This window comes from Motacilla alba, chromosome 3 (genome assembly GCF_015832195.1).
Source record: "Motacilla alba alba isolate MOTALB_02 chromosome 3, Motacilla_alba_V1.0_pri, whole genome shotgun sequence".
Taxonomy (NCBI): domain Eukaryota; kingdom Metazoa; phylum Chordata; class Aves; order Passeriformes; family Motacillidae; genus Motacilla; species Motacilla alba.
The window spans coordinates 34,862,084-34,877,391 of NC_052018.1; the positions used below are offsets into that span (position 1 = coordinate 34,862,084).

General features: G+C 36.8%; 1 protein-coding gene across 8 annotated transcripts in view; it reads right to left on the reverse strand.

Annotated features, from left to right (window-relative positions):
• Window positions 1–15,308, reverse strand: part of CEP162 (centrosomal protein 162) — a 42,269-nt gene that overhangs the window by 9,072 nt on the left and 17,889 nt on the right. For 6 of the 8 annotated variants that reach the window (XM_038132468.1, XM_038132467.1, XM_038132464.1 and 3 more), the window contains 15 exons: window positions 14,520–14,635; window positions 13,554–13,584; window positions 13,062–13,184; window positions 12,177–12,368; window positions 11,930–12,011; window positions 10,829–11,093; window positions 9,388–9,655; window positions 7,555–7,697; window positions 6,532–6,759; window positions 5,767–5,901; window positions 4,752–4,864; window positions 3,867–3,972; window positions 2,989–3,115; window positions 1,934–2,097; window positions 412–516 (listed from right to left, as the gene is read on the reverse strand). In XM_038132468.1, the coding sequence (XP_037988396.1) occupies window positions 412–516; window positions 1,934–2,097; window positions 2,989–3,115; window positions 3,867–3,972; window positions 4,752–4,864; window positions 5,767–5,901; window positions 6,532–6,759; window positions 7,555–7,697; window positions 9,388–9,655; window positions 10,829–11,093; window positions 11,930–12,011; window positions 12,177–12,368; window positions 13,062–13,184; window positions 13,554–13,584; window positions 14,520–14,635 (2,198 nt within the window). The remainder of the gene's footprint in view (window positions 1–411; window positions 517–1,933; window positions 2,098–2,988; window positions 3,116–3,866; window positions 3,973–4,751; window positions 4,865–5,766; window positions 5,902–6,531; window positions 6,760–7,554; window positions 7,698–9,387; window positions 9,656–10,828; window positions 11,094–11,929; window positions 12,012–12,176; window positions 12,369–13,061; window positions 13,185–13,553; window positions 13,585–14,519; window positions 14,636–15,308) is intronic. The other 2 variants (XM_038132469.1, XM_038132472.1) reach the window with 1 other exon arrangement.

Consider the following 15,308-nt stretch of genomic DNA (forward strand, 5'->3'; position numbering starts at 1 on the left):
AAAGTCTCCACTCCCCCCGTTTTCAGGAATCTTGTAGGAATCTAACAGAATTTAAACCCCTACTCTTGAATCAACTTGGCTGAAATTCATCATACTGTTAAGGAATTACTGAAGGTGGACAGGAGTCTTAAAAGATACACAACAAGCTTTGGCTTTTGCCCTCTTGCCCCTTTTGAAGAAACTACCAACAGTTATTCTAAAAGACTTTGAAAGGGATATCAGGTTGTTGGAATATAGTAGCAAGAAGAGCTCTTCAAAGAAAATAATTGCAGCTTTTTGTGTTCATGAGTGTCCAATAGCACAAGTTACTTTATCACAGAACTTCATGCTATGCTTTATCCTTATGAAAGCACTGGGAGAGACCTTATCTGAAACAAAGGTTAAATGAAAGAGAGTTCTTTTATTGCATACTTGTCGCTCAAGATCTTGAATTCTTTTAGCATCTGCTGCTCTGTCTCGCAAACGTTTCTTCTGTTGCACACATTGATCCCCTGCTTCAGCTCTGAGCTTCTCAACCTGTCCAATTTATGAGAAAACAAATTGAAATATGTATTCAGAGACATTGTCCTGTAGTACAAAAGCATTTCAAACACACATAGTACAATGGAAGTATGCTGACACCTAAAAACTCATAATGGTAATTTCTGTACTAAATGATTCTTCAGACTCTAAACCCCCATGACAGCTTCCTTCTCTAAAGCAACTGAAACTAGATATGGAAATCTAAAAGAGAGTTTCAGCTCTGGGACACTCTTGTCTTTGTACCAGTAAAACTATTGCTTTCTTTCATACTGCCAGTATACAGGCTTGATTAGTACCTTGTCATATAAAGTGCTACAGTGCATTCCATGATTTCAGGATGAGTTTAGGAAATGGTTTGTGATTTGCAATGCCACACTATGTAATGAGATATAGAAACAGCCAAAAGGCAATGTTATGTTGTGACTAAATAAAATTGAGTCCCAGAATCAGGGGAAGGACTTGGATAACTCATGTTCCTGCACTCCCGTGATGCCTGGTCATGAGGACTCAAAGCTATAATCTAAAATTGAATTTCCTACCTTAGTAGTTACTGTGATCTCTGTACAGGGATATTATATCCTGGATATTTAAAAATATTCCTATCTTGAATTCTCTCCCAAATTGGTAATATTACCAAGTCATGCTAAGTCATGCTTTTATGCCAGCATTTTACAGTTTGACTGATTTGATTATTTCCATGAAGTCACAGCTCTAGGCACCAGAATTTTTAGACTCCAGTCCAGCCCAGAGAAAATGCCAACAAAAATATTTTATTTCACAGGAACGGTATCTTGACCAAAGTTTGATTGATATGGTGGTGTCTGTCCCTGGCTGTTCCTTCAGAACCATCTCCTTTCATCTGCCATCTCTCTAATAAAAGACCACAAATGAGTTCAAGATCAGTTAAATTTTAGCACTGGTAAAATGCTTTTTTTTGGTGAATCTTATGTCCAATGTACTGACAAGCACACAATGCAAATCTCACCAGTCCTCAAGATTAATGTACTGGTTTTGTTTTAGATTTCAAGTGTTTTGGGTTTTTCCCCTCTGCCACAGTAACCAGGGAATTTTTTCTAAGAAAGAATTTAGAACTGGTACTTAAGAGAAAAAAATGTGTTGCATAAGTTACTATGGAGCAAAAAGGAGGAAAAGAGAATGAGAAGAAGGGTGTTCCAGGTTGCCAACATAACAATATACTTCTTTCCCTTAGGTCAAGAAATTTGAAAGTTTTAGGGAAGCATGTTACTTTTGTTCCCAGAAGCACAGGCAAGATATCCAATAGAACCAATCTAATAATACCAAAAAAAAAAAAAAAGATATTATTATAAAGGAAATAAATCCATTACACACATCACTGGAAAAAGAAACAATTTTCAGTTCCAACTTCTTAGATAAAGCTAGATATTATCACCTCTAGTCTTAGTTTCTCAATTTCTCCTCTTGCATCTTTAAGACGGGCTGCATCTTTATCCAGAAGATCTTGATTTTCTGCATACCACTGAAGTCTTTTTTTTAAATGAGTAATTTCCTGTTTGTATGATTCTTCCATAACTTTAAATTCATAAGACTTTTCACCTACAAGAACAAAACACTCTTAGAACTGTTTTATTAGTAATTATATATTGAAGGAGTAATTAGTCAACACTGTCTTCCTCAGCATATTTCATACATTTACCATTTTGACAACACTGTTACTGCAGTAGTTTTAAACCCAGATCCTAATTAGGATTTTAAAAGCAACAATATTTTTAAGACCCCCTTTATTTCTCTCATACATTACAGTACTCAATGGCTTACAGCTCACCACAGAAAGTATTTAAAACAGAATCTTGGGGAGATCTGTTCTTGATCATGCTCTAATAAATAGACCTGCAGCATCAAGATGAATGACAACATGGACTATATGCTTTGATGCTTATTGATCATAATCCTCCCATTTAGGGATCAAGCATTTTCAGGAAAGACATGAAGGCAAATATTACTGCACTTAGCATTTATGATACCTGACACTGGAAATGAGAGAGTCCAATTTTGAGCCCTCTCTCATTAATTCAAACTAGAAAAAGCTCTGATAAGAATGCTGAAAAGCGTCCCAGGGTGTAAGTTATAGGTAAAAAATGGACAAGAACTAAGTAAGAGACTAAGATGTAACACAGTAAATATTTTCTTATGAATAGAGTTGTCACATAATTGAAATCATCTTTTTTCCATGTCCAGTGAAAGACTGGCAAGAAATCAAAGTTAACAGGTCACAACAAAGTTTGGTTGGACACAGGAAGACACCTTCTAATGGAGTAACAAAAGTACTGCAGCCATATGCTTTTGTTAGAAATTTAGACAGTATTTGTAAATGGTCCAGATGCATTTCACTAAGTAATACCTTAATAAGAAACAAGTTTTTGTTACATATTTATTTACTAAAATGCAAAGTAAGCAAAATTATTCAACAACATGAAGGTGCTTTACTTGATGCAGATGCAATCTGGACTTTGGCTAATTCTCTCTCTTTCTTAGCTTGTACCAAGTCTACCTCAAGAGCTTGCTTATCTTGTTTTAGACGTCTTATCTCTTCTTGTAATTTAGCTTCTTCTTTCTAGGTTTTAGAGAAAACAGCAGACCATTAAAAACGAAACATATATCACACAAAACCCCTGAGCATGCTTTTTCATCACACAACGATTAAATCACAACAGTTACATCCAACCACAACAACAATAAGGTATTTTAATTTTGGTATTATTGTCATGCCCTGCAATAGAAGAGCATAGGAAAACATAAGCTAAACATGTAAAAAACCCCTGAACTCCAGATTTTTTAAGCCATACTTAAGAGTCATAGAAGTAGGAAACCTTTGCCTTTTAAAAGGGTCAGTAAAGAAAATGGTTGACTTACTTCTGAGAATGAAGACTAAGATAAGTGGATAAATGTATTGTCAAACAGTTCACCCTACTACATTCTACTTCTTGCCATTTTCTGCAGGCAGTCTCTCTTTTTGCTACACATGAACACTAGCAAACTTCAAGACCAAGTAGAACAAAAGGTCTTGGTGCCAGAGCCACCACTTGAGATGTAGCCCCTTGGTCCTAGGTATGCACAGGTACAGCAAAAATCAGCTGGGGGGCTGAGATTTTGGGAGCAGCCAGGAAACAGACTGAGTGTCTAGGCATGTACATGTAGGTATGTTACTGCTAGTGAGCTCATATCCTGAACTGCTGAGAAGGCCACATCAGGCCTGTGTGCATCAGGCCACAGGTGCTCCTCGTGTTTCCAGTGGTATTATTTGTATTTCTGTGCTACATGCAAAGGCACTACTCTGTTATCTTACAGGCTTGGTATATGCCTACCTGTGCTGCTCGAAGCTCTGAAATCAATTCTGTGAAACTCTGATTTCTGGCTGGTTCAGAATCCTGCATGGCTCGTGACTGATTGTTCATCTTCTCTATCTTTTCTCTAAACAGCAACAGAAAAAGCAGTTATGCCATGTGGTGACTCAGCCTACTATCAGTGGCTACTGATCAACAAACACAACCCCCTGCCCCCCAAACTGTACCACAAAGTCAATCTGTGCAGGTTCAAAACAAAAAGAGAAGCAAATATGCACAACATTTATACACAAACATAATTCACTGTAAGGTGAAGTCTTCTCACGTTGCACAAACTAGTTTATTTGGACTACACAAGGGAAGGAAATAAAAATCTACCCTGCATCAGTGGATTTCATTTACAGGCCTCTCCAAAGCAAAGATCTGTAGATTAGGAGTACACACAATTGCTAGGTTGTTTTTCCTCATTACTAGCACAGGATGCAAATCTCACAGGTCCTACAATGAAGTGAAGAGAATTTTTTCTCCACTAGCAGAACCTCTTGTGCCCCCTGATCTACTGTGTATCTTACAACAGCATCAAAACATCTTAACAACGTCAGCAGAGCCAAAATATCAGAACAAGTGCAGCATAATGTATTATGCATTCTGATATGAATAAGAACATTGAAATATTTCCCAAGTGGAAGTCTCTAGTCTTCTCACGGGTTTGCAACATGATCAAGAAAACAAAGAATAAGTAACCATAATCAACACAAATCAGTTCTCAAAAGAAGAAACAAAACCACAACCTGAGAAACACTAGAAAACATGCACCTAATAGACTCTGCAATGGTTCTTCATAAAAAAACCAGTAAACACCAGAAAATTCCAGTGATTGTAAGTCAGATATGTAAATGAGCCTACCTTAACTGTATTAATTCAGACTTTAAGCACTGATTCTCCTTAAACATTCGTTCCTCGTTTTTTTTGTTTTGAATTTGTAGCTCTTTCATTTGTTTGTACAACCTCTCATTTTCCTAAGTTGAGACAAAGTTAAAGAATGTTCACAGATTACTGGTTTTTTCAGTTATAAAACAATTTTCTATGAATCACATAGTTTCCCTGCTGAAACAGTGGAAAAAACACTAAATATTTAATTACTGAGCTTCTAAAATGGATATCTACTTTCATTATCTACAATCTCATCCAAGTGTCTGCTCACTCTGCATGAAGGAGTTAAGACAGATCCTCTACAAACTATCACAGCTATATTCTAAAAATGTGTTCAGGGGTGAGTGCTGATAGATCAGAGCTCAGCCTGCCCATGCTCCAGTCCTGGGGCCACAAGCCATCATTGTCTGGGATGCTCACAGCCATACTGGAAAGACATTTTGTTTATATCAAGGAATTATGCTGAGCATCAGGTGGAAACTGGTTGAGCTACCTACAGGATTTTATAGCTGCAAGCATTCTAAAGGATTATTAAGCTTGAATTATCTATTTCTCCACTTGACTAAGTAATACAAATCAGGCATGCTAATAAGGTTACCTTGAAATCTGCTGCTCAGATCTTGAAAAAAACACTTTAAACCCCAAAATTTTTCTGATTTCAAATGCTGCTTAAACATACTGATTTTCAGCTACATTTGGGCAAAAAGTTTGTGGTTCTTCATTGACCATAAAGTATTTTCCCAGTTCTCAACAGAAAAGTTACCAATTTTTACAATTTAGAACATTTACACGGAACTGTGGAAAAACTTAGTCCAAACTAAACATGTGAAAGACTTTTTACACCTGCAATATGTTTGCCCTTCACACCCAAATTCCATCCACTTTTTAGAAAACAAGGTATCTGTTTTCAACAGAAAAGTAGTTTTCATTAAACAATTTTGTTTCTGAAACTGGATAGAACACACCTCAACATGACGTGTGGTGTTACCTGTTGGTAACCTTGAATAATGACCTCTTGATCCTCAATCTCTTTTTGTATTTGGGCCAGTTTTTCCTCAGTTATAGGAATTGTTGCTGCATGGGTCCACCTCTTTTCTTGGGTAATCTCTTCCATACTTCTTAGCTTTCAGAAAAAGATACACAAACAACAAGAAAGTTTTGTTAACAACATGGAATTCTCTACAAGAGCACAGTCCAATCTCTTCATTATGGTATGAGAGCAGACCAACGAGTGGCTCTTACTGGAGTTTTACAGAAGCATTATGAAAGAGAGAAAAGGTATAAAATGTTTGGGAGAAGCTAGAAGATTCTGTTCTTATGTCTCTAGACAGGAGGGTATGTTATGGTGCAGGGAGTTATCTGCAACAAGGGAATATAGTGGAATAACTCAGGGAATATTTCATACAGACAAAACACAACATTGAAAAATGCAGCAAGAACTATAAACAATATCTCAGCATATAGTACTTATCTATAACAAGTGGTATCTGTGGGAGTGAATTAAATTCTTTGCAAAAGCTTGCTGCAAGACTCTCAAAATAGCAAAGAAAGGGAACTCAGGATAACATGGTCTATCTCCAGGAAAAAAAAAAATCATGTGAACAGGCAATAAATGTCCATTTATAAAATTGTGGTGTCTATGTAAATTTGGATTTTCTGCTCATCAACACCTCATTCAAAGTAACATTGATTCAATTTTCAGAAGCAATGTTTCTCCTCTTCTATAGGCACAGGATACAAGATGATAAAGTACCTTGCTCTGAAGAACATAGTTTTCCTGACCCAGACGGGAAAGCTCCTTTTCATGCTCTGTTTTCAGTTCCACTACCTTGGTCTCCATCTCCTTCTCTTTTTGTGAAAGCTTGCTGGCCAGCTGCTGAATCAAATCCCGAGCTCTGCTCAGGTCCTCCTCTGCTGCTTGTACTCGTTTTAACAAATACAGCTCTCTATCACAGCTTTTGAAAGGGGAAAATGATAAGTCCTAGGGTAGACAATTCAGGGAAACATTACACTGAGCTGATTGTTTACCAGAACTCTGCTCATCAGTTTTATTTAACTGGTTTGTCTACCTCTCAGCAACAACACAAGGCACTTGAAAAAACAATCCAAAATACAACCCCCCAGCACTGTAATAGCAGAACACCCTATATTCATTTTAATGAGTGACCTTCTCATTTGCAAAATATATATGAGGAAAAGAACACACAAAATCCAAAAAGAAACCAATACCTCTCATATGACAGCCACTATATTGCTACCAGAATTATTATATTATGCATCTTACTTTTAAAAAAGCAGCAATGCTTTAGGTATTCAATGAATAGGTTTTATTATGCTGATAAGTTGATAAGGGAGAAGGAAAAATCATTACAGTACTGTAAATTCAGTCATCTTGGAGAAGTCAGAATGTATTATTAAATATTTAATGCAATGCAAATAGGAAAAGTCCATGAGCAGTAGTACTGTTTAAACATTAAAATATTATAAGTTCTATTTAACCTTCTTTTACAATAAAATTGAAAATTTTTAGAATTAATTAAGCAACCTTAATTATATAGACCCACCAAAGCAGCAAGCCCTATCCAAGCAACTGAAAGGCAGTATAATTATACTTGCATATTTGAAAAGCAAAAAATAGTATTTGACCAAAGGGAAGTCTTCACAGACTATTTCAGTATTTGCCAAACTTGTGATAATTGTTAAAAGCCTTGAAAAAATAGGCTTGCAAACCAAGTTTTACATGCTATAATTAGGAGCATCACTGGTTATTACTCACATGATGATATTGCCTGTTATAATCCACAGCTTGATGTCCAAGATTACTAACAACTGATTGGCCAGACAAAACTCTGTTAATACTTCCCTCCAAAGTTGGTTCATTTGCTGCAGATCTTATTATCCTAGTAGCAAATAAGGCTTCTTCATTTAGGCAGAAAGTAAAATAGAACAAATTAAATTCAGAATTTTATGTCCTTTAAGAAAAATACGTATTCATTTGATCCAACCTGTAGGTATATAAAGTATTCTACAACCTGAATTTGGAATAAAATATAGAAACTTGAGAACAATTATATACTATGGAAAAACTGGAAGGGTTTGATTTTTTTTTCAGTAAGGAACTGATGACAAGATAAAACAAAACCCAAGAGAACAACTGAAACAAGCGGCTGGATAACAAATCCTTCACAGAACAAGGTTAACCTCACTCCTCCACTTCAGAAGTGGCCAGTTATCTAAGTACACATAAACACAAAATATTTCAAACTATGGAGAAGATAAAATACAGCAATCCTCAAAATAGACTTTGGAGTGCAGACAGTATAGAAAGAAATGCAACATTTATTTGCTGCATCAAATAACAACTTGACTGGAGTAAGAAATCAGGAAAGATCCCTCTAGAGTCACTAATATACATGGAACTGTTCACATCTCAGGCTTCTGATAGTAACTACGACTGCTATTTCAACTGCTCCTGCTTAGGAATGTTACATCTGAAAAAAAAAACCCCAACAGACAATGATTCTTTTCCAAATTTCATGCCTTTTTACTGTCACACACCCCTCAGAAAGGTGCTCCCTTAGCACTGTTGACTTGGCAATTGCTTGATTCAATGCTATTCTCCTCCTAGCTACAGAAGAGGCCCCTGCAGAATGCAGCCAGGTGAGATTAATTTTTGAAATCACATGAAATTGCTATCATGAACAGTTGTAGGTAGAGAGGGAAGAGCAAGTTTGAATGAAGCCTGTAGCCTTATTTTCTCAGTATTTGTCACTCACTTTACCACCTTCACCAGGCTGTAAAACCTCTTCCTCAGAGAGAGACACATCAATGTACTGAGGAACTGAGGTCCCTCAGTTCAACAGCTGCCACTGAAGCACCTCCCTAAGACAGGTAACATAATCCTAAACTGCTTTTCGTGACACTACCTGCCAGGTTTTTAAAAGCACTGCATGCTAGAGGTGCATTAAGCCTGGGTACCTGTAGTGTTTCTTGCTCATGCCTCAGGGATAGCAAACACTTTTTGCAAAGACACTAAGCTGAATTATCTCATGAAACCCCTCAGGCTTCACCCCAGAATAAAAAGGTTCTGTCCTTTACTTGCAACCCAGCTTTCCCAGGATTACATTGGTATTCTTTCCATAGTGTATCCAAGAGACATGAACAGAAAACAGGACTTCCTTTTTAGTACTTCTTTTGTACTCTAGGAAAGCAAAGATCAAAAGAAGAAGCTGAGAACAGGAATTCAGCCTCGAACATACAAGTTAGTGAATCAGCAAATCTTTGCATTTACTGTAATGAAAAATGTCAACTTGTAGTTATTAATTTTTGAACACCAGCTTTTTCTACTCTTTCGGTCCTGCTGCTGAACAATAGATAAGTCTCAAACACAGTGGTGGTAAATGTGAGTGGAGATAAAGCAAGACTAAAAAGATTCACATGAAAGTCTCTCTCACAGCCATTTCATGCCAATACAGAAAAAAATAAGTACTTAACTGCACTTGAGTTTAGATTTCTCTACAATATTTGGGATTTTTTAAATATGAAGCATAAAAAGCAATCCTCCCTGGCTCTTAAACTCAGAATTAAAACTCTCAAAACTCAGAATTACCTTTAGATTTTGCTCTATCTGCAGGACTTTTGGCTTTCATACAGGTCTTTTTGAAAGTTTCTTTTGGTGTTTTCTTTTCACTGACTGGAAAAGACTGCTTTGAAAGTAAACTGGGCTTCCCATAGCCAGAACTTCTAACCAGTCCATGAGGACCGTGTGAAGGTTTCTTTTTATGTACAGGTGCTGGACTTCTAATATTCTTATGTAACATTGGTTTGGTTGACATTGGTTCTGATTTTTCATTCTTCAAGGAACAAGACCGAAGAGCCTGTGACAGAACACATTGTTTTAAAACAAGTTTTAGGCTCTGCTGTAAATTGAGGGTAGCATTCACCAGTGAAAAACATAGAACCAGTTACCAAAATTACACAACTGTAAGACTCAGGGTGATGGCAAGCATTGTTTTTAAACAAATTAGCAGAAAGTAATTTTGCAGAATTGTACCACTTCAGAAATACACAGGGCAAATATTTTGTACTGGCTCTGTTTAACTGATCTGGGAAATTGTATTTTTATTTTAAAATTAAAACATTACAGGGTCTTTTGCTTACCAAATAAGGTAGGTCATGACTAAAGGCTACTAAACACAGTGAATATAGAAATCTAGCCATGAATAAAGGAACAGTGACAGGCAGAGGAACTCTACTAAACTTGATCAAAAACAAAGCACACAACTCCCAAGACCAACAGATGAAAAAGTTTAGCCTGTTTGCCCTGACGGGCAATCCACTAGGATAAATTGGCCAAACCTCTGTCCCTACAATGCCTTGCACACACAAAAAATGACTGCCTAAAGGAATGTGAACCTAATTTAGGGGATGCAAAGAGAAAATAATTTGGGGATGCAGGGAGAAGATTTGGGATTACATAAATCTTTTTCTCGGATGTCTGAGATGATTGTTAGAATATGCAAAATTTACAGGATCTCTAGGGAAAGAACAAAATACTGGAAAAGAAACAAGCCTGGGAAATAGAGGAAAAAAAACAGACTTAAAAAGCTGGTGACATGACCAGGTTGCTGGTCAGCACACTCGTCTAACTCAGCTGGACACTGACCATTGCAGCCCCTCCTATATGCTTACTGAACTGCATTTCTAACTGCTCTCTCTGTACAAATGTTCCCTGTTCCGAGCCTGTTGTGCATTTACACATGTCCCTCCAATGCTCACGTGCTCACAGAGACATCACTGTCTTGAGCTGGAAACATGGCATTGCAGCAGCCTTCCATATGTTGGGCTGGGACAAGAAGAATCCCACTGGTCCCAATGTACACTGGATTGGGTGACCTCTAACAGTAGCAATGGCAATTTGAGAATTTCAAGAAAATGAACAACAGTCTCAATTTCTTAACATCAGAGCATAATCAAGTGATAGGCAGTCTAAAAAGACATACCTTTAAAAATTACTTCCATATAACAAAAATCTGGTTGGTAATACTTACTTTTTTAGTTTTGCTTCCTTGTGAAAGCAGAGAGTCTTGTCCTATTTTTTCTCTTAGTACATCAGGCTGTACTTCACTGGTCTGAATTTCATTCTCAGTCATCCTCTGAAAGTTATTGTCATTCACGCTTGTCTGCAGAAAGATGCTTTCTTCTCTGTTAAACTTTTCAACTAAGTTTTTCTCCCAAGATGCATTACTTTGGGGGTCTTCAAAGGGCGAGTGGCTAATGAGATCATTGTCTGTGCTGCCTACCAGTTTCACAGGACTACAAGAAAAAAGAAGTCATATATAATAAGACTTTTGCCCTTTGCTTTTCTATCACTCTGGAAAAAGCAGGGCATTTTTTCCTTACGTATCAGCTGTAAAAACTGCTAGAATTTCAAAGAGCTACTAAGCCTCATTGAAGGCCCATCTTGCAGCTTTAGTCATACAGATTCGCTCCCACACTGTGTAAATAAGCCACTTCCCAGAAGCAACTGTTTCTGTAGAGGTAGCAAAATTGGCTACAAGATAAACACCTGTAAGCCTGCAATTAACACTAATTAAAAAATGAGCAGTATTTCTGCTGAGTGCAGCTACATGGTAAGCTCCCTGAACTCATCTGCTAAGCATAAGCTGTATTTCTGACAGCTGCAAGGCCTGTGCTGTCTGCCCTAGACAGAACAGCTGCAGCAAATAAGGGGGAGGTATGGAGCATAGTTTAGTAAGAATCACAGCAGTGGGTTTGATCTTAAGAGGATGTGAATTTAAGATAATGGAGCTAGGATGTGGGCTGAAATCCTTGTTTGGGGAAGGGGAAAGAGCAGAAGACTGGGAAGGCAGAGATCCTAGCTGTGAGAGTGATGAACTCTCCTCCAAATGATTTGACAAACATTGCATATTACCTGAAGTAAGTATGGGAATCCCTGGTCCAAACCTATTAACACTGTATTATTCATTTAACAGTTCACTGCAAATGCCATAATGCCAGTGCAGGATGTAACAAAATTTCAGTATTTAATTACAGAAAGGTACAGATAAGTTATTTAGTAAGCTATTTTTCACAAATCGTTAGTAGCTTTAGATTACTACAATTCTTAAAGTACATCTTGAAATAAGTACCGTTCAAGGTCCACATCAAAATTTCTGGTATTACACATATGTCCTGTAATTGTTTTCATCAATTCTTCCACAGTAGGTAAATCTAAATAATGAGAAATAAATATAAAATAAATTTAAAAAAACCTAGAAAAAATATTTGTTACAAGGACAACATTTAAACATGTTTCATAACTGGAGTATTATAGATATTACTAGTTCACTCGTTTTACAAGCTTGTACAATATATGCCTTCCTTTGAGATATTTACCTGAATCAACAGTTGACATGTTTTTCGCATAGATGTCATTATTTTGTGAAATGCTCTGCCCTAAGCCTTCTGAGACTGCCACTGCAGCATTGTGCTGTTTCTGATCAGCAGTGTCCCCCAAAGACTGATCAACGTGATGATATGCCTGGTATAGTGCTTCCATGTCATTGGTAGCTTGTCCATAGGAAGAACCTGAGAAAAAAACCAGGCTTGTAAGAGACACTACTGGGTTTTCTGTTTTGGGAAACATCTCACTGGAGCCTGTGTTTCAGTTACTAGCTTGGTCTGTTATGTGGGGAAAAGAGTGATATCCCTTACATTAAAAAAAAAAATTAAAAACTTGTTTTTCCTATAAAAATAAACAGTTGCCAAGTTAATTAGTACCTACTAAATTATCTTATCTACATCCATTCCTCTCCCCTATTCTCCCCCACCTCAATATTTTAACAGTACTAAAATTAACAGCTTATGTTACATGACTATTTTAACAGGTGCCATCACAGCCATAATCTGGATCTAAGTGGCCTGTACTGTTGTGTCAAGTTTGATAAGAGAATGTATTTAATAATTCAGTTCAATGCTGTCAAAGAAGAATTTTAGATATGAGACATAACCAGAGGTGATGGTATTTAAATATGATATTGCAGCAACAAAAGCCACTTTTCAATAACCAAGTGTTTAGCAGAAACATCACTATTTCCTGAAATATTTCCTCCTGCTTTCAAGATTTGCTGGCAAAAGCCAAGGGCTTTATGTTCCCCAATAATCTAAGAACAAGCGAAGACATTGGAGTCACCTATTTTAACAAAGGAAGATTTTAGGTTTTGAGTTTTGTTACGTGGTGGATTTTTTTAGTTTTTCTTCTTTTTTTAAAGCACCCCTTACCTGCTTCATTAATTTCAACTGCACTGACTTCTTCAGGCTGATCATTTTCACTTGGAGCTACATCTGATGCTTCAATGGCCTTCTGAAGCTCTACAGTAGAATCTTGTGAATCAAGCAATACAACTAAGAAGATAAACATTAAAGAAAACACAGATTCTCTTATTTGTACTTCATCACACTGGAATTAGAAATACACCAGAGCTCGATGTCTTAAGTATACAAAAAATACGATGTAGATTATTTTATTGCCATTAGTGGAAAACCAATGAACTCTGATTACCAGTCTGAGTTCTGAGTAGGTGTAATAAATATAAAAATACACTGATGATCACCTTGAAGTGTTAACATTTAGATTATTTTTAACTATTTCAATTCAACATATTTTCAGTAGAACACAATAAGATAAGGTGAAAAATATCAAAATAGTAAAAATCAAGTAAGCGAGTTTCAAAAAAATTAATCTTCCTCCACTGATCAAAGTTTATATTTTACCTTTAGCCAGCATGCCAGTGTTTGCTTCTTCCTAACAAAAAAAAAATAAAACCCAAACAATTACTTCTTGAATATCAGGGGAAAAAATTGGACAAACTTTAGAAGTTGGCCTAATACCTAAAAACAGTTTTTAGAACTTAGAACTGACCAGATGCACTTTTCTAAAACCCTCCTTAGAATGCCATAAAGTTCTCAATATCCTGTACTCTATAAACCTTTTCACAAGTGAATAGAAATTAAATGCTCCTCTGCACAGAGGAGCATTTTTGCACCTTCCTGGTTTTCTTTTACTACAATTTGAGAAATGAAAGTTAAGTAGCAGTAAGCACATTATTTACAGCTCGATTCTAACTTTTCAAACATTTACTAGAAATACCACTCTAATAAATTAATTTAAAAAGAACAAAAAACCAAGTAAGTTTACCTAGTGAAAATGAATACATGATGTTCTATAGACTTCTTTTGAAAAAAACCCCAATCTGAATGTGTGCTCCAGGGATGCACCTATGTGCTCCAACCACACGTGGTACATATCAGAAGACCTGACCAAGCCAGTGGACAGCAGTGCCCTCACAGCTCATACAGTGAAGATTTTTGGGTCCTCTGTCCAAAGGGCTTCTGTGTACAGAATTAATCCCAGTAGTCTGCGTCACTTGCACCTCAAAAGCTCTGAGAGATTAATCACTACCCAAATTGAGGCTGAGTTTCCACCTGAGCTCATCATTTGTGCACTTCCATCCTCATTTCTTAACTCAAAGGAGGAGTAAGCAGTAAACCTTTCTAAGAACTTAACCCCTTCTATGATCTAGCACAGGGAAGTGCATATCCTTAATAGACAGATATAGTCTGAGAGCCACTATTTTCTTTCAGACAGTATGCATCATATAAAGGTTTACTATATTTAGTTACACATTGCAGAAACTTTTAAAATTTCTGCAAGTAATAGAAACATTTAGCAAGCTATACCTGTTCTTGAGGAATTAAATCAACTTCTGACACGATGTTTTGATTCACCTGATCTCCCTCAGTTTTAAGGGCAGGATTAGTATCTGTTTCTTCTTCAAAATCTTCACTGTAGCTACCTAAAAGAGTAAAAATAAATGTCAAATAGAATGAAAAGGAAGATAAAGCAGTAAGAGACAACTATTTCCTTTTCCTCCATGCCTCATCTAAGAACAGCTACTGCTAATGTTACTCCTTTTACAAAGGCAACAGAAAGTTTCCAAAACTGAGTGTGGTACTAAAAGTACAGTGAAAGTCACACATAATATCTCTAAATGCAAAGGAAGCTTGCCTTGTGATCAGAGATGCCTTGTCTCCTCAAGGTGTACTTGAACTGACCCCTTTTATTCAATTACTCTCTCTCACTTAGGGGTGAACTGATGCAATTCCAACCCTGCAGATAAAGTACTCTGTACATTCACTTTGACAATTCCAGCAGTTTTGAGGCCCAGAATCTGTAATTTGGCTTCTTATGACCTGCTTTGGTGGGCCAAAAGCCACTCTCAAGAGTAAGCACTATTTAAACCCAAGTGTGACAGAGAGTGAACTTTACAAGCAAGTCAAAGGCTTTTCCTTCAGTTACCTAGATCCTTTCACAAGTTTCAATTCTCTTTTGCTGTGTCTCTCGCACTCAGCTCCTGTGGTTAACAGGCTCCAGTGTCTGCATTATCTGTAAAACTTAAACCTAGAACCCTTGCAAAACACTGGATCATAATGTGTTCTTTATGTGTTTATGGTTTACACATATATCCT